General features: G+C 44.4%; 1 protein-coding gene across 1 annotated transcript in view; it reads right to left on the minus strand.

Annotated features, from left to right (window-relative positions):
- Positions 1-686: 686 nt before the first annotated feature.
- The window catches only part of AR (androgen receptor), a 175,987-nt gene continuing 154,714 nt past the window's right edge, over positions 687-21,959 (minus strand). The window contains exons 4-8 of the mRNA XM_032393885.1: positions 13,548-13,835; positions 7,480-7,624; positions 2,567-2,697; positions 1,552-1,709; positions 687-858 (exon numbers count right to left, since the gene is read on the minus strand). Of these exons, the coding sequence (XP_032249776.1) occupies positions 703-858; positions 1,552-1,709; positions 2,567-2,697; positions 7,480-7,624; positions 13,548-13,835 (878 nt within the window). The 3' untranslated portion in view covers positions 687-702. The remainder of the gene's footprint in view (positions 859-1,551; positions 1,710-2,566; positions 2,698-7,479; positions 7,625-13,547; positions 13,836-21,959) is intronic.

Consider the following 21,959-nt stretch of genomic DNA (forward strand, 5'->3'; position numbering starts at 1 on the left):
TCCTCTTTGTCCTCTCTTAAATCTGTCTCCCCCCTCCTAACTCATCTATGCGGTCATCCTGCCCTCTAATGGCAATAGCCATTGGCAGAAAATAAAGTCTCCCCGGGAGGCTGAACTTGGGAAAAAAGAAAAAAAAGCAGTGACTCCCCATGGGCTTGCAATTTTCACCTTATTCTAGTCACTGTTGGCCTCGTTGGGGGAATTCTGTTTGTTTTTCTATTTTTTTAAGCGGAAAAAACCCTACAGGATTTTTGGTTTTAGGAGGGTTGTTTGTTTTGTTTTTGTTTTTCCAGATACTCAGCTCTCTAAACTTCCCGTGGCATTAGGTGAGTAAACTTTTGTGTGGCTGGCACACAGTGCAGTGCTATAAACAAGCACAACTTGACACTGAGCCACATGAGGATCATCACAGATTTAAAGAAATACAACACCATTCAAAGCACAGATAAGAGCCATGGCAGGGAGCAGAGTCTGAAAGTGCCATGGGAGGGTCAGATAGGAAGGGAAAAAAGAGAAAGGAGGAAAAGCGGGGGGGGGGGGGAAGTGCAGCAAATAGAACTCAGGAACATCTTCATGACAGACTGTACATCAAAAGAGGAAATTCCCCAAGGCACTGCAGAGAAGTAGTGCAGAGTTATAACAAGCAGAAGATATCTGAAAAGGGGAGTGGAGTGGGGTGAGAAAATGGGGGCTTCCAAAGCTTCACTGCGTGTGGAAATAGATGGGCTTGACTTTCCCAGAAAGAATCTTGGGCACTTGCACAGAGATGATTTCTGCCATCATTTCTGGAAAGTCCACGCTCACCATGTGGGACTTGATTAGCAGGTCAAAAGTGAACTGATGCAGCTCTCGTGCAATCTGTAGGGGGAGCAATGAGAGGGAGAAAACAGGTTTGACCAGGAGTTGGCTTCCGTCAGGCTCTTCCCCCCACCTTTGATTTCTTCCTCCTTCCCTGTCCTTGGTCCTCCCTGTGGATGTGTGTATGTTCGCACACATGTACACTAAATGGTCTCCAGGGAGTTACTGAGGGATCCCAAGAGATCCCTTACACCATTGCAAGCTCTCTGACTCAGGACCTTGTGTTCCTCTTCCCCAGCACATGCATGTGAATGCACACACCCACCCACACACCCACACCCCCCCCACACACATTCTCTTCCTGCCTCTTTCTCACACACACACACACACACACGCACACGTGCACACACACACACACACGTGCACACACACACACACACACACATGACTGAAGGGAGAGGGGAAAAACATTCAGGTCTGTTTTGTCTGCCTGGAGAACTTATCTGCTCTAAGCCCTTTCCCTGAGTCCCAACTGCTCTGTTCTCAACTCCTCCACCTCTTTCACAACATCCAGGGGCAATGTGACCTGTGTTCCTTTCTTCTCCATTGCATTTTCTTCCTGGACCACACTCAAAGCCAGAGGAGAATGGAAGCACCTCCCAACAGGTGGTGCCGGATCCTAGAGGAGCATATGATCACTTAGCTCTATCAACTTGCTTCTCCCTGACGAAGCACCCTCCATCATTTGCTTACAGGTTGCACAGAGTCCAGGAGCTTGGTGAGCTGGTAGAAGCGCCTCGAGCAGGAGGTGGGATTTTTTCTCTTGCAAGCAATGATACGATCAAGTTCCTTGATGTAGTTCATTCGAAGTTCATCAAAGAATTTTTGATTTTTCAGCCCATCCACTGGAACTGATGTGGGATGAAGACAGAATGGGGAGGGGAAGCATGCCCACAAAGGAGCATTAGACAAAGCACCAAGTTTTCTGACCACAAACTTGACCCCCACCCCCACAGAGAGGGAACCATCTACTTGGTTTCCTGTCAGTTGAAGTCTGTATGCCTGGGTCCTTCAGTCTGCCAGGAAGTTCTAGACAAAAGGCTAGCTGGACCCAATCTGAAGGGCATCGAGTAAACAAAATTTACTGAGCCTTTCCTTTTTCTAGTCTTCTCATCTACACATTTCTTAGAACCTGTGGTTTTATGTTGTCACAGTCCAGCTCTGATTTAGACAATTAAAATATATAGCTTCAAATATCAAATTTGACCTCCTTTTTCCCTCACGGGGGCTAAGATAACATTCTGCTTAGAAGAGACATTAAAGAAACATTACTTGGCTGCCTAATAAACCCTATCTGAGTTGCTCACACAGACCTCCTATTATTGGCAGAAGAGGAAATTCCTTCCAGAGGCAATTCCTTCTGCTCTGCAATAAATATAAGGTGGTCTTTGCCTGTTTCTATGATAGAAGCTATGGAAAAATTCAGAGACCTGCTATAGCCAGCTCCAAAAGCCTTGTTCCAAAGAGAGACTGGAGGTAGCTGGGGATCTAACAGAGGTTGAGTTCTAGCAAAGAAAATAGTCTGAGCCATGAAATTCATACCTGGTAGAAAAAAAGGATGCTAAAGGGAGAGTGGAGGAGGGAGGGTGAACGAAGAAGGGAAATGCCTAGGGGCTGGCTTCTCCCTGATAAATCTTTAATGGAAAAAGTAGCTCCCCTCTGAGCCCCTATTGACCCCAGGGGCATTTTTGTCTTTCCAGGCACTTACTAATGCTGAATAGCAGCAGTGCCTTCATGCACAAAAATTCTTGGGGGGTGATCTGAAGCCATCCGAATTCTTGAGAGAGGTGCCTCATTCGGACACACTGGCTGTACATCCGGGACTTGTGCATGCGGTACCTGCAGAGGAGACAGACGGAGAAAGGAGAGGAGTAAGGGAAGGCTTAACAATAAGCTCAGAGAGAATGTCTTTGGTTGCCCTGCCCTGCCCAGGTTCTCCAAGAAGAGCTCATTGTTTCTCTTGCTGGTGCTTCATTGACAAGGAACAAGGTTCTTCTTTTTTTTTTTTTTTTTCCCCCAAATCCTGACATCCTGGTAACTACTCATCTTCCCTGGTCAGGATACGGGTTAGCACATGGAATTTCCAGGTCCCCGTGCCCCTCCTGTTTCCTGAGACAGAGACAGGAAAGCCTAACCAAATCAACACAATGGGCCAGGCTCATTTGTCTCCCTGACTACAGTTCTAATATCCCAGCTACAGCCAGAGCCAGAACCTGCCTCCCAGGCATCCCAACACGGAGTATTTCTAGGAGATAAGCTTTAGAAATCAACTCCTAACATAAGGACACCAGGATTTCCAAGTGACCACAGTAATTTATCCTGTCAATTCCCCTGTATCTTGGCATAAATACCATTTCTTTTGCTAAAAATTTTGTCACTTAAAAAAAAAATCCAGGGAAGAAGATTCCCCACTGTCCCTTCACAAAGTGAGTTCCAATACTTATCAAATCAGCCAGGAAGTGTTTCCAAATGTCCAATCTAAATGTACCTTGAAGGGGAGCCTACTCCCTCATATAATGGTGGTTCCTTATCACAGTTCGGGAGTTGTAAACACATGTGAGCTGTTTGTACTATAGTGACTTGTCAGCAGATCATCACATTATCGCCTATAAATTATATAGAGAAGTGGCCAAGGCTTGAACAGTTTCTAAGGGGTGAACAACCTCTCTGTTTTATGAGTGGCCATGGCAAGCGTAAGCCTCTAGGAAGATGCACCATCTTCCTGCTAGTTGGTTTTCCTGGTTTTCAGCACTTCAGAAATCATGTGTGTGTGTGTGTGTGTGTGTGTGTGTGTGTGAGAGAGAGAGAGAGAGAGAGAGAGAGAGAGAGAAACTGATTTTGTATCTTGTGGAGAAAGGAAAGGGCATTTAACACCCACTTAAGTGGTGAAGAAAAAGACCAAGATTAGGCTTGATGTTTGTGGTTTGACATTTTGGTCCCCAAACCACTAGCCTTGTCCATGGGCTAAGCAGGCCTGGTACTGGTTGGGTGGAAGCCCAGCATCCTATCTCAGAGAGATCTTGGCTGCCCTAAAGAAAAAAGGAAGGGGGGCAGATGGTGTATTCAATTCAGGCTGGAGACCAGCTAAAAAGAGGAAGTGTTTAGACAGTATCACAAGTCAACTGACCAAAGCAGTGTTGCTCCAAGGTCTTTCACCCTAGAGAATTTTTGAGTAAGATCTGCTGACCCTTGGACCTGATCTGGCTCCAGGCTCTACTGTACTTCCAAGCCTCTGCTGATGATAACACTGCAGTCTTTTTACCATTTGAAATCATGGTCCTGATGTGGAGGATTGATGTAACACTGCTGCAAGTCCCAGGGACAGAGAAATGTGGGGGAAAAAAAGAAGAAAAAAGGAAAGGCACGGGAAGGAATTCAGAGGGCAAGGGAACAAGAAGGAGAAAGGACAAAAAGAGTAGGGAGAGAGTTAATGGGAAGGAAAGGGAGAAGAGAGTGGAAGGCAGAAGACAAGGGGCAGGAATGGAATTCAGGAAGAGGGCAGAGATAGGTGAGAATGAGAGAGAGTGGTAACAGAAGAGATGAAAATTGGAAAACACTGAGCACAGTGCTTGGCACATAGTAAGTGTTCAATAAATGACATGTAGGAAGGTGCCATTCTAATACTATTCACCATTCTACAGATGAGAAGACTGAGGTTCAGAAATTAGGTGATTTAGTCAAGGTCACACAGCTGGGGTCCAAGCCTATTACCCTCACAACATGTGTTCTCCACAAAGAGGGGAGGAGGAGAGAGGAAAGCAGGGCTGATGACAGGGCTTGGTGTCAGAGAGATCAGGAAATGGGCTGGCTCATAGTCCCTCTCTCTCTCTTTTTGGGCTTCAGTCTCCATATTAATATCTTGAGGAGGCTGGCAAAAATTAGTGGCTGATACTGGAGTGTACTACCTCCCTAGTGGATGCTAGATATATGTGGGGGAAGTGTGGCCTGTTACAGTGACAGAGATCCTATTGGTATTTAGCGGGCTGGTGCCAGGCATGTTAAACATAAACATATTCCAATATGCAAGAATATCCTACACAATGCAAAATTATTCCTCTGAAAATGTCACCAGCATCCCTGTTGAGAAACATTGGTTTAGATGTTTCTAGGGACTCTAAGAGCTCTAACATGGTGGTTCCTACAAGAGGAAGGGGGGCGCTGTTGTTTCAGGAGCGCTGGGGCTTGATGGGTCTAGGACCCTGCCCGTGCTGGGAGTCCCATTGTGCCTTCTGAAGAGCTACATGGGAGTGGGCCAGAAAGCTGAGAAGGAGTGCCTCATTACTTCCACGGAGGCAGAAAAGGGAATGAGGATTTAGAAAACACCAATTATCATCTTGCAAAGATTCAAGGGTCTTAGGGCTCTGGATGGGGAGGGTGGTGCAGGTGCCCAGAGTGTTAATTCAGTCACTAGAGGGCAGCAGGAGAGTAAGGGTGAGAGATACACAGGAGAGGGCTTTTAAAGGCCTGTCCCAGAAGATGGCATCGTAAGTAACTCTTTGGAGACCTTGAAACCATAAAGCAGGTTGTGCCAAAAGCCCAATGGTTATTCTTAGCTCCTGGCTACCAGGGTTAGCTGGGTTGGAAGAGGGCAGCTGGGGATACTCATTTTCCCCCATATGGCCTTGCTGTACTGGAAGGAACCAGTAGCCTGTACATTTTATTTTAAGGCTTTTCTGGGTTAGAGGGCTGGAGGGGAAGGAAGGTCAATTCCTGCCCTATCCAAAAGGATTCTCTGTGGTGAGACTAGCTCAAGGTCCTTGGGGAGATTTTTTTGGCCAGCTCCAGTCACATGCTATCGGGGGACCTCGAACAACAGACAGAGAGAAGATTATCACTATTAGGGAAAGAGGATCAGAAAGGTCCTTCTTTTTTATTTCTTGCCTATCATGGGCCAGGCATTTCACATCCATTAGCTCCCATTTTAGTCATCATAACAAACCATTTAAGAAAGTTATATTTTATTAACAGACAGGGAAATTGAAGGTCACAGAAGTCAAGTCTTGCCCAAAGACAGTGATTCAGGAAATTATAGAACAGATATTTTAGTTGAGGTAAGTGTAATTCCAAAGTCTGAGCCCTTGGCCAAATTCATGAAGGATAAATAGAGCTGGTGGGCAGGACAAGGATTAATTAAATCTGTTTTTAGTTTTTATTTTTATTTATTATTTTTAAAAAATATTATTTTATTTAAATGCAGTTAATTAACATACAGTGTATTATTAATTTCAAAGGTAGAGTTCAGTGATTCATCGGTTGCATATAACACCCAGTGCTCATTCCATCACGTGCCCTCCTTAATGCCCATCACCCAGTTACCCTCATCCCCTACCCCACTTCCCTCCAGCAACCCTCAGTTTGTTCCTGTAGTTAAGAGTCTCTTATGGTTTGTCTTCCTCTCTGATTTCATCTTATTTTATTTTTCCCTCCCTTCCCCTATGATCCTCTGTTTTGTATATTGAATTCCACGCATGAGTGAAATCATATGATAACTGTCTTTCTCTAATTGACTTATTTTGGTTAGCATAATACCTTTTAGTTCCATCCATGCACTACTTGCAAATGGTAAGATTTCATTCTTTTTGATGGCTGAGTAATATTCCATTACACAAACACACACACACACACACACACACACACACACACACACACACCACATCTTCTTTATCCATTCATCTGTCGATAGACATATGGGCTATTTCTTTTAAGATGTATTATTTATTTGAGAGAGAGACAGAGAGCGCAAGTGGGGGTAGGGGCAGAGGGAGAGGGGAAGCAGACTCCTTGCTGAGCGTGGAGCCCAATGTGGGGCTGGCTAGGTCTCATGACCCTGAGATCATGACCTGAGCCAAAACCAAGAGTTGGACGCTTAACCAACTGAGCTACTCAGGCGCCACTTAAACCTGTTTTTAAAGAGAAGGGAAGTGGCTGGGCCAACGTCACATGGCCAGAGAGTGGTAGAACTGCTCCTCCCTGTCATTTACCACCATGAAGCAGTATAAGAGCTGAGAGTTATACAGACATACTTTGAATTCTGTCACCATCATGCCTTGGGTGAGCCACTTTATTTTGCTGAGCCTACTTTTACCCATCCATTAAAAAATATTACCTATAAAAAGGGGAAATCTCATCCTGAGGGCTCAATGAGAAAGGATTTAGGAAGTATCTAGTATAGTCCTGGCACAGCAGAGCTGCTCAACAAATGGTGACTGGCAGTAGCCCTCAGTGGTAGCAAGGGGACCACAGGAACTTCAGCTCTCACAGCTAGTCTTTTTGCCCATTCCCTGTGTTGCTCAGAGTGAAGGAGAGGGACCTTGACATGAGGTTGAGATAATCTACAGGACAGGTCAGAAACATGGCCAAAATACTAGGTCTTGGGTGGGAAAGGAATGGCTCCACACCAGCCACCACCCCCCCTCCACCGCCATTGCTTTCCACCAGGTGGCCTTTCAGCAGGGCAAAGGCGCCTCAGATTGGGGAGGCTGGCTGGAGCCTCTACTGCCTCACCTACAGGTCAAATGGGCTACCCCCTCCCCCACTGTTACTCCCATTATCATCATCACCGCTGACCAGGTCTGGCCAGGATGTTATGTTTATGTGAGTTCTGGGCCCACGGACACTTACTCATTGAAAACCAGGTCAGGGGCGAAGTAGAGCATCCTGGAGTTGACATTGGTGAAGGACCGCCAGCCCATGGCAAACACCATAAGTCCCATCCAGGAGTACTGAATGACTGCCATCTGGTCATCCACGTGCAAGTTGCGGAAGCCTGCAGATGGGGCAGAGGTGGTGGTCAGACTGAGCGTTGATGGGCTGAATGAAGTCCCAGCCCTCTACTGGGCCGAGAACCTCTGGCACTCAGGCAGCTCCTGAGGAGCCCCAGGGACCATTAATGCTGAGGAGCAGGGGAAGAACAAACTATATGGTGGGGATAATATTCCTTGCTCTCCCTACTACACTAAGCTACTCAAACGAGATGATAATGGAGGCCAAAAATGGTACTGCATTTGGAAGAGAATAATAATCTAACACTGGCTGCTTACAATGGATGAACTCTTGTATGTTACTTACATTAACTCATTTAATCTTCACAGCAATCCAATAAAGTAGGTACTATCAGTAAGCCCATTCCATGAATTAGTAAACGTGAATGATAGAAAGGTTAAAAACTTGTCCAAGATCATAAGGCTAGTAATTGGCAGACCACATTCCAAAGCCAAGCGGCCTGACTCCAAAGCCTGTGCTCTTGCTTACTATGCTTTTCTGAAGATGCAGTGTAATAATCACTTCTCCTGTGTGAACAGCACTTTTCACTTTACAAAGATCTTTTCTAGCTATAATCTTAATTGTCCCTTCTAACAACCCTGAGAAATGGATATTATTACATATCAGCATACGTTGGAATGCCTTTGATAGCCACTGCCTTCTCTATACACCTTCAGGCTCCCTCTTTTTTCTCTGATCCTCTTTTGGACTCTCACTTCCTGTCCATTATTTTCTACTCAGCAAGTAACCTGGCTCTGCTAGTTTCCTACTCTGCCATTCCTGCCCTATTGCCATTATTCTACACAAACAAGTGCTTTATGGCCTGCCTCCTTAGACTGATTTCTTGCCACTTCTCATAATTTAGGTTCCAGTTATTCTAAAATGTTTAGTTTGCTGAACACACCATACTTTCTTATGCCTCTGCATCTCTGCTCTCTCTGCACAGGCAGTTGCCTTTGCCTAGAATGCATTCCTCCTTCCCCAGGCTTTCCATCTGATAAATATCTACTCATCTTTAAGTCTTCACTGAAAAGCTACTTCCTCTGTGAAGCCTTTTCCAATTCATCTAAGCAGAAGACTTAATGATTCTTCTTTTACCTTCTTACTGAATTTTGTGTAGCCCTACAAATTACAGCACTCATTACACAGTACTGGAATTTACTTATGTACCCTTATGTATACTTATGTACACATCTGTCTCCTCCACAAGACTTGTCGATTCCTGAACACAGGAACCATCCCTTTTTTTCATCTTTTCCTCCCTAGTACATAGCACAGTTCAGATATTTGAGTACACACCTTTGAAATATTAATTTAATATTTATTATATATATTAATTTGATAGTAATTAAATGGAATAAGGACCCCCATTTTTTTTCATTTTACAAAATGGGAATTAGATGATCTCCAAGTTATCTCCCTTGGTCTGAGAGAACGGAGGCTCCTAGATGCTACTTCCACAATACCGCACAGGTAGGACAGATGTAGTTATATTCTTCTGGAAGTTTCGAGACAGTTGGATGTTTAGAGAATCACCTCAGGGCTCATCTCCTACCAGTACCCGATTTCTCTTTTCCCCAAAAGAGCCAGAATTATCTGTTTGTATTGCTATACCTCATTAGGAATGCTTCCATGAATTCAGATAAAGCTTCTAACTTTCCTGTTGATCACCTAATTTAAGTCTCACAATAACCCTGGAGGGTAGACAATGTGACACTCATTTTGCCAACAAAGAATCTGAGGGCCAGACAAGTTAACCGACTTCCCCAAGGTCGTACAGTCTTTATGTGGCTGAACTGGGACTAGAACTTAGGTGTTCTAATTCTCTACTTCAGTGCTTTTCCCACTCTACTGCTGAAGGACACAGCCCAAGAACTACCAAGTGTGAGTGTTTCTTAACCATAGGCCCAGGTCTGAAGTCTACACTGTCTAGACACATTGTTCTGCTTGGTTGGTCCTTGCCCACACAAAAAACCCATTTCGCTGTTCTTTTCTTTTAGGTCCCAAGCCTACCAGACATCAGGGACTGTAGAGTCCCCATATCACCACCTCTGCAGCTCAATGGACTGGCTGCAATCTTAGCTCCCAGGCCTGTGCCTCCCATCTTCACTGTAGTGATATGCTGACAGACTAGCTGAAGTCTCAGACCCCAGAGTATTTCCTGCCAGAAGTCATTCTGTAGCACAGAGCTCCTGGTACTGACTCTTCCTAGTAGGACACAAAAAGCAGGGACCAAGCATGGAACACCTCTTGGGGAAAGGGCCTGGGAGCTTGAACCCTGAACCTCTGCAGTGGAAGCAAGGAAAGACTTGACTGCTTAGTTTGTGAATACGAGGGTGCCGAGGGGGAATGAGGATTAAACTATACAAGTACCAAGGAAGCTGTCAATACTGATGCTTTTTTCCTTCCTTGAGATGCCAGAGAACTAACAAAGAAGAGAAAAAAGGGAAAGCTTAGTTTGGCTGTAGTACTAATTGTAATAATACTAATGGTCCTTAGTGAGACTTGCTCAATCCTAATTACTGTGTCCACATCAGCAACACAGCAGGCTAATTTTCCTATAGGTCTAATATGATCACAATACCTAACTCTGTTTTTTAATGCCCAGCCTTTGAAGTTGCCTGCCCAGCTAGCATGACTATTAAGTAAGGGACGACTTGAGCAAACAGGAGCTCCAGCCTACGGGTTTCCTTCAGCACACCTTCACTTAACACCTATTTGCCACTGTGTTAGGCTACTCTGGAGAAATAGAGAGGAGTCACTGTCAGGTTCTGAAACACACCAAACAGGTTAGGGAGCAGAGAAAGTTTCACTGAGATTCTGTTTTCTCGATAAAATTCAGTCAATTATAATTTCTTAGCAATCTGCAGTGGAAACCTGTAGTCCCCTATCTAGTCTGGGAGGACGTGTCCAAAGAAAGGCCCGCTGGGAAATCTTTAGTGCTATAGTGCATCTGACAGCTAAGGTCTTCACGTAAGATAAAGCATCCCTGGGACCCAGGCATGAGCTTCTAGGCAAGGCTGGTGGCAGCTTAAATTGATTTTGGTGAAAGCAGTGGCTTGGCATTCCCGCCTCATAATAATGACCCATCATTTACACAGCATCTACTGTGGTTTCAGCTACTGTGCTAGGTCCTCTTTCGACATGATCTCAATGTTACTAACAATTAGCAAGTCAGTGACTGTTGTACCCCCTCTACAAATGAGAAACCAGAAGCACATGCAAACATGTGATTTGCTCAAAGTCACACAGCTAGTGTTTAGCTGAGATTCCAAACCAGAAGCAACTGATGATAAATGTACTTGTATACAACCTACTCACCCACCCTCAGTTGACAGTTGTTACATATTAATGTCCAGGTACTATACTAGGTGATTTACATATATCATCACCATCACAGAAAACTTATAACAAATTTTATTGGAGTAGATGCCTAGCACAGTGGCTCGCACAGGACAGGAACTCAATCTGCTGGATGAGCAAATAACTTGAACTAGCAGGTAATTACTGATGATATGAATAATAGTTCTTATGAGTGTGGCAATTGGCTTTCTTTTGAAGCTGTCACTTTAAATGACTCAGGATTGGAAATCATCTCCTTGGATGAGCTAGATGGTGAACTGACACTGACTTGCAGACTTGTTAACGTAAAGAGACGGTTTCCCATTCTGGAGGTTGAGCTCAACAAAGCCAGTGACTGCCGGTCATACAAATTCTGCCATAATGATTTGCACTAGGTTATTGTTAAGACCACCAAATTAGAAATCAGACAATGTAAGCCCAAATTCTGGCTCCATTTGTTAAATGACCAAATGGAACAAGTTAGTTAACCTCTCTGAGCCTTGTCATTTGAAAAGGAAGTAATAGCTGCTCTGAATAACAGGACTGCTGTGAGGATTAAGTGTAATCACATCTTTGAAAAGGTTCTCTATCCCATAAAATAGGATAATTTAAGTGGTTGGCAACAGCTAGGAAAGATTAAGCTGATTCTCTGTTATACACGACATCAAGACATCCAGCCGAATAAGTAATAAGAATTCAAGCAACTTTCTCTTTTATTCTTTTTTGTATTTTTTTTCCCTTTGTGAACCCTCTGTTTTGTCACAGTGCATACACAACCAGAGTCCTCAGGCTTTCTTCCCAGTGATCTTACTGGCTAGTCGACCTCAGCTTCTCAAACGAGGAAGGTGTTAGGATGGTCTGGTGGCTATGACTGGGCCTTGTGAGTTAGAAAGACAAAACAGAGGCTTGATAGCCAACATACAATGTCTTCGAAGGCAACAAGATCATATTATGACCCAAGTGGGCTTGGATGAGGTTTTGGCCCCTCACTGTAAATCCCAGGGCTCCAGAACTACAGGGATACCACACAGACACATCCCACAGTAGAGTGGGATGAGGAGGGGATTTGGAATCAGGAGGGGACCTGGGCTCAAGTTGCGGCCCTGCTACTTTCAGACTGTGTAACTGTAGGCCAAGCACCTGACTTCTTAGAGCTTTAGTGGCTTTATCTGTTAAATGGGAAAAAGAATCCCTGCTTTATAGGACTGTTAGGAAGATGAAATCAGGTAATACAAAGGAAACTGCTGTGTTCACTATAAATTTCCTTCTGAATGGCAGTTTTTCTTAGAAGGCAGGTTAATCTTTGACTCCATAACAGGTTTAGGTTGTTGATGTTTCAAAAGAATCTTTGAGTCATAGAACTTTAGTATTAAGACAACCCTTAAAGAATTTATGCTTCACTTGTTTCCAAACTGTGTTCCTTGGAGCCCTAAGATTCTGCAAGAGTGACTTGAGGCTTCTCTCAGGGTGGTGAGGGAGAGGCACTGGCTTTAAATCAACCAGCTCCACTTGGATCTGTATACAATGTTTTTAAGAAGTAAACAGTTGGGCTGATAAAGGAAAGGTTGGGAATCCTTGGATAGAGGAGCTCTGAGGCTTCTTCAACCTCTAATATGTTAATAATCAGACCCGTTCAAACATCAGATGGCCTAGAAAGAGAGTGAGTTCCCCATCACTGGTGGTAACCAAGCAGAAGTTAGACAAACACTTTGTATTTCTTTCATTATCACCTAATATTACCTCTTACTATAATTCCTAGGGCAGTTTAAAGAGCACTAAGAGTTCCTTGAAGCACAATTTGACAACCATCCATTTAGTCCAAACTACTCCTCACACAGCATAGATGAAGAAACTGAGACCCAGAAAGGGAAGGGATCACACAACGAGTTACCAGCAGAGCTAAGACTAGAACCTAAGTGTTCTGACGCCCAACTCTTTCTTTCTACCATACTGTATTATAAGAGTTCCCATGGTTTGCCTCCTGTGGGTAATACTGAAGACAGAATATCAGTCAGGCTCAAGACAATCTCTGCGGGTAAGCCGGTGTGTGCACATGTACAAGAGTGTCTTAAGGCATATAAGGGTATGTCCATGTGATCTGTGATTATGGGGAAATTTGCTGACTATGTCTGTAGGTTGAACATGCAAACATGACCGCTGTGTGCTGATGTGAGGAACATGGGATACTCTATAATGCTGCTCTTCTCCTTGATTTAGGAGTTTCCTTATTTTTCTTTTTCTTTTTTTTTTTTTAAGATTTTATTTACTTATTCATGAGAGACACAGAGAGAGAGAGAGAGAGAGAAGCAGAGGGAGAAGCAGGCCTCCCGCTAAGCAGGGAGCCCGATGCGGGACTCGATCCCAGGACCCTGGGATCATGACCTGAGCCGAAGGCAGACGCTTAACCATCTGAGCCACCCAGGCACCCAGAGTTTCCTTATTTTTCAAGTGGGAATTATACCAATCTCTACCCTCCATAGGGCTATGATGAGGACTGCATGAGTTAAGACATGGTGCTGGCCCACAGGAGCAATTCACTAAATATGATCTCCTTTATCCCATGCCCCCTCTTCCCATTTCCTTACCAGGCAAGGCCTTGGCCCACTTGACCACATGTACAAGCTGTCTTTCGCCCAACTCATTAAGGCTAGAGAGCAAGGCTGCAAAGGAGTCAGGCTGGTTGTTGTCATGTCCAGCACACACCACTCCTGGCTCGATGGCTTCAAGGACATTCAGAAAGATGGGCTGACACTCATAGCCTTCAATGTGTGACACCGTCAGCTTCTGGGTTGGCTCCTCAGTGGGGCTGGTGGCATTGGAAGCCTCCCCTTCCTCTTGTAGTTTCAGATTGCCAAGTTTCTTCAGCTTCCGGGCTATAGGGAAGGAAAGGAAACCTTGGATTTATTATCGACGACAAAAACACACCAACTCAGCTACCCCGTTAGAAAAGTTGCCTAAGCTAAGAAAATAGGGATATTCATTCTGCCTGGTCACAGAATCTAAACTCCTTAAGGACAAGTGCTCAGTTTAAACACTGGTTGAATGAATGAGTTATCATTTCAAATCCCTACTAAACCCATACTTTCATATCTTGCTTTCTCTTCAATCCCACCCTGGATTTAATAAATAGGAATTCTCTGGTGTTACAGCGTTTTCTACTGAACACTATACAGCCTCAGATATTGTCAGACATTATGCCCATAGTTGAACATACACTGTAACACACATAGTGAGTTTTTTTCTTTAGCAAAGGGCAGATTGAGAAGCTAAAGGGCTGAAATCCCCAGTATTATCAAAGGAGTAACAGAATATCCCTGACTCTATCAGTCTGTGAAATGGGACCCATCCTGAGAAGCAGCCATTAGAAAGGATGATAGAAATAGCTTCTTTTGAAACAACAATAATCCCAAACTTGAACCTTAAGAAACATCCTCTACCCCCCCCCCCCCCCCCCCCCCCCCCCCGCCGTGCTTGCACACACACAATTTAGAGGTACTTGGGCATCCTGATATTTACTAGCGTTCATATTGGCAGAAATAGAAATAACTGGGGAGGTCATAACTTTGAGGCCTAGCAAAGTCAGTGGCACCAGAGAGAACCCTAAACCACTTTATCTCTAATCCCTTTAAAGTAATAATAAATAAAAAATAAAACAAAGAGATAAGTTGATTGCTCAATTTAAATGGATAAATGCAACAAAACCTGTCGCTGATATGTTTCTGGATCCTATAGAAAAAGATACTTATCTGGAACTGACTTTCGGCTCTAATTAGAAAAATAAGTCCTGCAAACTCCAGTCATAGTGCAACTCAGTAAGTCAGCGCAAGAATGGATCACATGTTTAGATCAACAACCAGGAGAGAGAAGGAGAAAATGGTGGGGTTGGTGGTGTAAGAGAAGCACAGAGTACTCAGAGTACTCTGGAAAATCAGCCCAGAGTGCAAGACGACATTGTCCAGCAGCCATTTCTGCAGGGCTTGGACAGTCAGTGATAAGGAGATATGCACACACACAGTCAACTCCCACCTCCCACCTCCCACCTTCCACCAAGGGCACAGGATGGAAGGTATGGGCCCATCTTCTCCCAGATTTAGAGGCCTGGCCTCCAAAATGTCTTGGCATCTGGCGAACCCATGGCTGACATGGCTTCTTGTAGGCAGCTCCACAGACTGGCCGTGCCTACTGGGTCTGTTCCTTTGGTACAGTTTCTAGAGGGAGACCCCATCTTTCTCATCACTAGCAGTTTCTGGCCTTGAGCTCAGGAGCTGACAGACCACATAGTCCCCCATTCCAACCTGAAAGAGGACAGAGATGTAATTAGCCCTCTGCCTGAGGGCTAACTAAGAAAAATGAGGGTGACTATTTTTTCAGGGTCTTCTACGTGCCTCAGTCTATGAACACATTACATCATTTAACTCCACAATGATTTTAGGAGATTAGGAATATTTCCTATCCCTGTTTTACAAGTGAATAAACTTAGGAAACACAGCTATCAAAGAAAGAGAACCCTGGGGCACCTGGGTGGCTCAGTCGGTTAAACATCTATCTGCCTTCAGCTCAGGTCACGATCCCAGAGTCCTGGGATCGAGCCCCCCTTTTACTTCTCCCTCTGCCGGCCACTCCCCCTGCTTGTGTTTTCTCTCGCTCTCTGTCAAATAAATAAAATCTTTTTAAAAAAAGAAAGAAAGAGAACCCAATAATCTGAACCTGGTCTGCTGACTACAAAGGTTATGTTCTTTCTACTATATATATCATGCTGCCTCCTCAAGGTCTCTGAAGCTCTGAATCCTACTTCTAGCTGAACAGTGGAGTTGAGGAGTGGGGCTGGGGTTATATCCTCCCAGATTTCCATCCTCACCCTTGACTCCAAACTTCAGGAACTAGCATCAAATCCAGAAGACAAGAGGCAGGAAACTATGAAAATACTCTAGTCACGTGCCCAAAGTAGAACCAGGCTTGGAGCACTGTAGTGGCCTAAAAATTCACAGCATGACAAAGTAGGAAGGGCCTTTAGAAATCATCTCATCCAAGGGCCACAGATTCAATATACCTTCAGAGTCTACACAGGTAATGCAGTGGTATGTGCGTGTGCGCGTGCGCGTGTGCGTGCGCGTGCATGCGTGTGTAGGGGAATGGGAGGAACTCTGGTGAACTGGAGTAAACGACTACTGGCCATCCTGCCCTTGCCATGCACATGCATGTGGACACCCACATACACAAAACCCTAGAAGGCATTCATGTAATATTTAAAAAATTTTCCTGGAACTCATCTGTATTCCAAAGTTAAATTCAGTCCTTAGCTACCATTTTGGGACTTCTGACCTTGATTCAACATTTCGCGTCAAAGCTGGGGAGGCTGAAGCCAGAAAGAGTGAGGTCACCTAGTGGTAGAGCTAAGACTAAAACCCGGGCTTTTATTCCTAATCCAGAGTTCCCTGTGCTACATTGGCTCTCTTTTTGACTAACCCGTTTCTACTCTATCACAGCACTTACCTCTCTGAGCTCCTTCTAGGTATGCCCTGTCCAACACAGTAGCGGCTATCCACATGTGGCTACTTAAATTGAAATTAATTAAAATTAAAGAAGATGAAAATAGAATTCCTTAGTCTCACTAGCCACATTTCAAGTGCTCAACAATACAGACATAGAATATTTCCATCATCTCAGAAAGTTCTATGGAATAATGCTGTGAACTTAGACTGTTCTCTGGGGCAGCTGTCTCATTTGTTATGCCCTACTCATGCTATTGATAAAGAAGAAAAGAATCTAAATAAATTTTATACAGATGAATCCTTGGGCTTTTCTCAAAGGTACGGGGACAAAGCAATTGGTGCTGGTGCAATCAGTGAAGTACACTCTGTCACCTCGACTCTCCCACCAATGACTCAGATCTCAGTGGGGTGATGACTCGTGGACCTAAGCAAACTCATTATAGGCAAGATCAATATGTGCAGAGACTGTGGGGAGAGTCCATCAACATGAAATAATTCCCCTTTTCTGCACAGTGCTAATGAGAACTTGGCTGGTATTTTCACATCCTCCTCCTCTAGACTTATATGGTATCTGCTTGAGAAAAGAAGCTGCATTCCCACTTGCGTCTAGGACCTGGGTAATGTGCTGTCCCTGCAGCCACAGTGGCCCAAGCTGCACCAGGTGTTCTGGCCTCTCTGCCTGAAGAGGGTGACTGTACTGGACATAATTGAAATCAGATTCCATTCATTCTGCCAGGGGATCCTCTGTTCTCTTTCTGCAGCAGAGGCCAGCATGTTGCTAGACGACTTGGAATGCTGGACAATGAGGCTTGCTAGTCTCAGCTGTTACTCAGTGCCCAAGGCCTTGTTTTCTTCCATGAAGGCCACCCCCACAGCCCTCCTTCCTCCTGCACCTGAGCCCCAGAGTCAGCTCTAACTCTTTCATGTGAGGTACAGGCCTGCCAGCCCCCGCTATAGGAGAGACCCATTGGTTCACTTACATTGAGAAGCCAGGAGAAAAGGGACAGTAAAGGTGGATGATCTAACAGTGTTTTAGTTGCTTTGCATCTCTTCCCCGTCTTTCAGTCTCAGATCAGTGACAACAAAAGGGCACTGGCAAGTTACTTCCTTGTCCCTACCAGCTCTTTAAGGGATTGGAGCACCTGACATGATGTCTGGATCCTGTGGAGAACTCACTTTTCAGCCTGGTGGCATTAGACCCCTTGTGAGGGCTCTCTATAGCACCAGAGACAGATTTTTCAGTTCAGTTTCCATGGCCCATCCCCAAGGAGAGGTAGATGCGATTTATATGCAGCTTCTGTAGCCACTGTGACCTTTGGGTACTGTTCCAGCCTCATTCCTTGCCGCCTCAAGATAGAGGCCTTCTCATCCCTGGGCAGGAAGAGGCAGGTGAGGTGAAGTTCCACAAGTTTTAGAAAACTGGAATCACTCTCCCTAAGGTCAAGGATATTTCTCTTCTCCATAAAATTTGGAGCACAAAAGAATCACTTTCTGTTGTAGGTGGACTTCTGAGATGGCACCCAAGCGTCCTAATCCCTGGTTGCTCACAATCTTCTTCCAGTTATTTAGTCAAACACTAATCTACCTGTGGTTGTGGAAGGGCTGGATAGATGTAATTAAGGTCATAATTCAACTGAATTTTAAGGCTGGTTATCCTCGACGGGCCTGGCCTAATCAGATGAACCCTTAAAAGGGACAGGGCTCTTTCTGGAAAGACATCTGTGGAGTCCGGGGAATTCAACATAAGGAAGATTCTCTGTTGCTGGCTTTGAAGGTGGAGGGATCAATACACCAAGAAACGAGAACAGCCTCTAGGAGCTGAGAGCAGCCTCTGGACGGCAGCCAGAAAGGAAATGGGAACCTTAATCCTACAAATGCAAGGAACTGAATCCTGTCATAATCACATGAACTTGGATGAGAACCCTGAGCTCCAGATTAAAATGCAGGCTGGCCAACACCTTGATTTCATACTTGTGAAACCCTGAGCTGAGAACAGCCCGTCAGGCTGTGTCAGACTTTTGACTTATAGAACTGTGAACTGATAAATAGGTACTGTTTGAAGTTGCTAAGTTTGTGGTCATTTGTTATGCAGCAATAAAAAACTAATACACTTTCCTTACAGAAGTGTGGTATAGGGTAAGATAATAGGCTTCAGAGTCAGATGATCTTGAGTTCAAATCCCAGCTCTGGCAATTACTAGCTTTGTAAGTTTGAACTCCTTGCTCTCTCAGCTTTTCTGAGATTCAGTTTCCTCATTTGTAAAATGGGGGTACCACCACCTAGTTCTTAGGACAGTTATGACTACTGGAATGAGAGAGAATGCCTGGCCCATAATGAGCCCTCCAAAATGACTCCTTTACTCTCCGTTCATTTCTAAAGAGCTGGGAGTGAATGGTCTGCGGGCGACCTAACTCAGGCACGGGGAAGAAGGAACACAGCAGGATTAAGAGAACCAGATATAGCAGAGAAGGGAAGAGTAACACATTATAAAATGAAAAACAGCAACTCAGTTTCTTCTGCACATAACTGCTTATAAGACTGAAGTCAGATCTTAAGTGTAATTCTAAATGCTAAGTAAACATGAAGACCTGTTCGGTGCAGGGCTGCAAATTCTTTGTGAAAGCCAGACTAGGCCATACGTATATGCGTGTATTTGAGTATGTGTGTGTGTGTAGCTGCTTCTATCTTACAGTGCTTAAATAAAGGGGTCATGAACTCAAATATCTTCACTAGTCAGGCAGATATGTAAATGAGTAAAATAGCCTAGTGCACAGAAATAGGGTAGGCTGGGGAAAGTGAAAGTAATTGATGCCCTGCCTAGGGGCGGTCTATGTCAATTTTCTAAACAAAGACTGTGCTGGGCAAACAGAATTTTGTAAGTGAATATCGGCCTGGGGAAAGCCAGTGTGTGGCCTCTGGCTTACATCACGCCAGCCATCTTTTCATCCACTGGGGCTGCAGTCTGAGGATCTCCCTGTACAACTTTAGGCTTAGAAGATCAGATGAACACTGGATTACGATTCAGGGGAGCTCACTATATGACCTTGAGCACATCCTTTTCCTCCTTTTGCATTTGGTTTTCTCATATATGTATAAAAGGCAATAGTTAAGAGCAGAGCATTTGGATCCAGACCATCTGTCGTAAGCCTGGCTCGATGCTTACTAGCTGTGTGACTTTGGACAAGACCTAGCCTCTCTGTACCTCAATTTCCTCATCTCTAAAGTGGGAGATATTATTAATACCTAAATAATAAAGTTTTTAGTGAGGAATATGTAGTTACTGTGGTGGCACCTGTGAGTGGAGGGACGATTCTACACCACCAGGAGGACTCTCCAAGGCTGAAGCATGATGAAAAAAAAAATACACTAAACTTAAGGAGGCACAATGCAATGATGACCTCAAAGTTCTAAAATGTTATTTGCAATAAAGGACTTTTTATTACTGTGGTGGTGAATTCAGAGTCTTACGGGATATGTGACCTTGAACATATCCCTTGACGTCTCCTGCACCTCCATTTTCTCATCTATATATTGGCTCCAATCTGACCTGACTACTGCATAGGACTATTATTAGGAGGAAGTGAAACGATCTCAGTGAAAGTGCTCTGAATCTGGTAAAAGTGTATGCCGCTGGGCAGGCTATGATGTTTTCCAATAATGGATCTTCAGTTAGAAAACATTCTGAAAAACTGCCTAGGGTGGCAACCTATAGGAAGCATAGCCTTCCACCTTGGGCATCTGGTCTCAAGCCAAAGGTTGAGGGCCAAACTGACAGGTTTCAGAATCCTAAGATAATAATAGGATCGTCTCACAGCATTGTTGTAATTTTCCCTAAGAGAAAGCATGCTAAGACAAAGGTGCTTAGAACAGAGTAAATTCCGTGAGCCAATAAATTCTGCCTTTTACTTTTGCTGGCTGCTGGGCCCCACACTGCTCTGCTTCATCCCCTTTATCTTAAGCATGTAAGCTTCTTTCTGAATAAGCTACCTGATGAACCATACCGAGTTTCCAAGGGGACTGAAATCAATTAGGAGAGAGAATCAGAGTTATAAGAGCCCCAGACATCAAACCTACTACGACAGTAGAGCCTCAAGAGGTCTACAAGTTCCATTAAGAGCCTCTGAGAGGAGGCAAAGTGGGCCTGAGGATGTGGCTCCTTCTTTCAAACTAGAACAGCAGTGCTTTATTCCGTATCTACATTTGGGACTCTTCGTCAGATTTTGTTTGAAGAAAAGGTCACATTGCCAAGAGGATGTTTGAAGGCCCCAGATCTTGTCTACCCCTCCTCTCCCCTTCAAACCAATCCCTGTTTAAAAGATGAGTAGAATGAAGGCCAGAGCTGTTTTGCCCCCAGTCACACAGCTAGATAGTAACAGATCACAAAACAGACTCAGGTATCCTGACTTCTTGGGTGGTACTCTTTCCATTTCATCAGGTTGAATAGCATGTTAATGGGGAGGAGGGTCAGTTGGAGATGAGTGGGGAAGAAGCAGGACAGGGACAAGAGGCAGGGAACAAAGCCAGTCCTTGGCAAGCATGGAATGAAAGATTAGTAAGGGGTGCATCCAAATATAAGTGTACACTAATAAGCGTAGGCCAAATTTTCTCAGGCAAGAAGCCTCCTTGGTCCTCTCCCCCGTGCCACCATTCTCCTCCCAGTCCCAATTCTGAGTCATAGAAATAGTCTGCAAAAGGAATATCAAATTTTATCTTTCAAGGTTTATGTTGGACTATTTAGTCTAATGGTTTTTAGTTCATGGAGGAGTAAATGTAATTAATAATAGAATGATATGCAATGCTGCACAGCCTTGCCAAAGCACAGGATCTGGCAGAAACTATTTCCAAGTCTCTCTCTGACTAGTCAGCCAGAAGAAAGGGGGTCACTGTCCAGATGCCATCCTGGGTGAGGGGCACAGAGTCATTAACAAAAATCTGTTCATGTGAAATTGCAGAGCCTGAAAATGCTTTCACATACCAGGCTTTTCCACTGGAAAAAGTAACTACATGAATTTAGAGCATACATGCTTTTACAATTACATTTAAACTGACATTAAAAACAAATGTGAAACAGCCCAAGCCGAACAGGTCAGCATGACCTGGAAAGCAAACGAGAGAAAAAAAAAAAAAAAAAGAAAAAGAAAAAGCAAAAAAGGCCCAAAGTTAACAGCATTAATTCTGTCAGTCTGTTGTAAATAAGAAAATACCACTGATATATTAATGGCTTTATTAAGGAAAATTCACTAGCAGAAATATGCAACGTTCAAACAAATAGAAAGCAGTTAAAAAATAAACTACATTAGCCTTTCAATCCACATTAGGGAACCTCTCCTTGGCCTGGAGATTAAAATTCTGTCCCAAGGAGCGGGAAACTCCCCTCCCTCCTAAAGTCCTTCCTTGGCTTTTCTCCAGAATGTTGCTGAGTCAGGGGAAGGAGAAGGGGGGGGGCGGAGGGAGACAGGAGGTGGGGAGGGAGAGGGCAAGGGGAGAAGGAGGGATTGAGAGAGA

The sequence above is a fragment of the Phoca vitulina genome, unplaced genomic scaffold (assembly GCF_004348235.1).
Source record: "Phoca vitulina isolate PV1807 unplaced genomic scaffold, GSC_HSeal_1.0 scaffold77, whole genome shotgun sequence".
Taxonomy (NCBI): domain Eukaryota; kingdom Metazoa; phylum Chordata; class Mammalia; order Carnivora; family Phocidae; genus Phoca; species Phoca vitulina.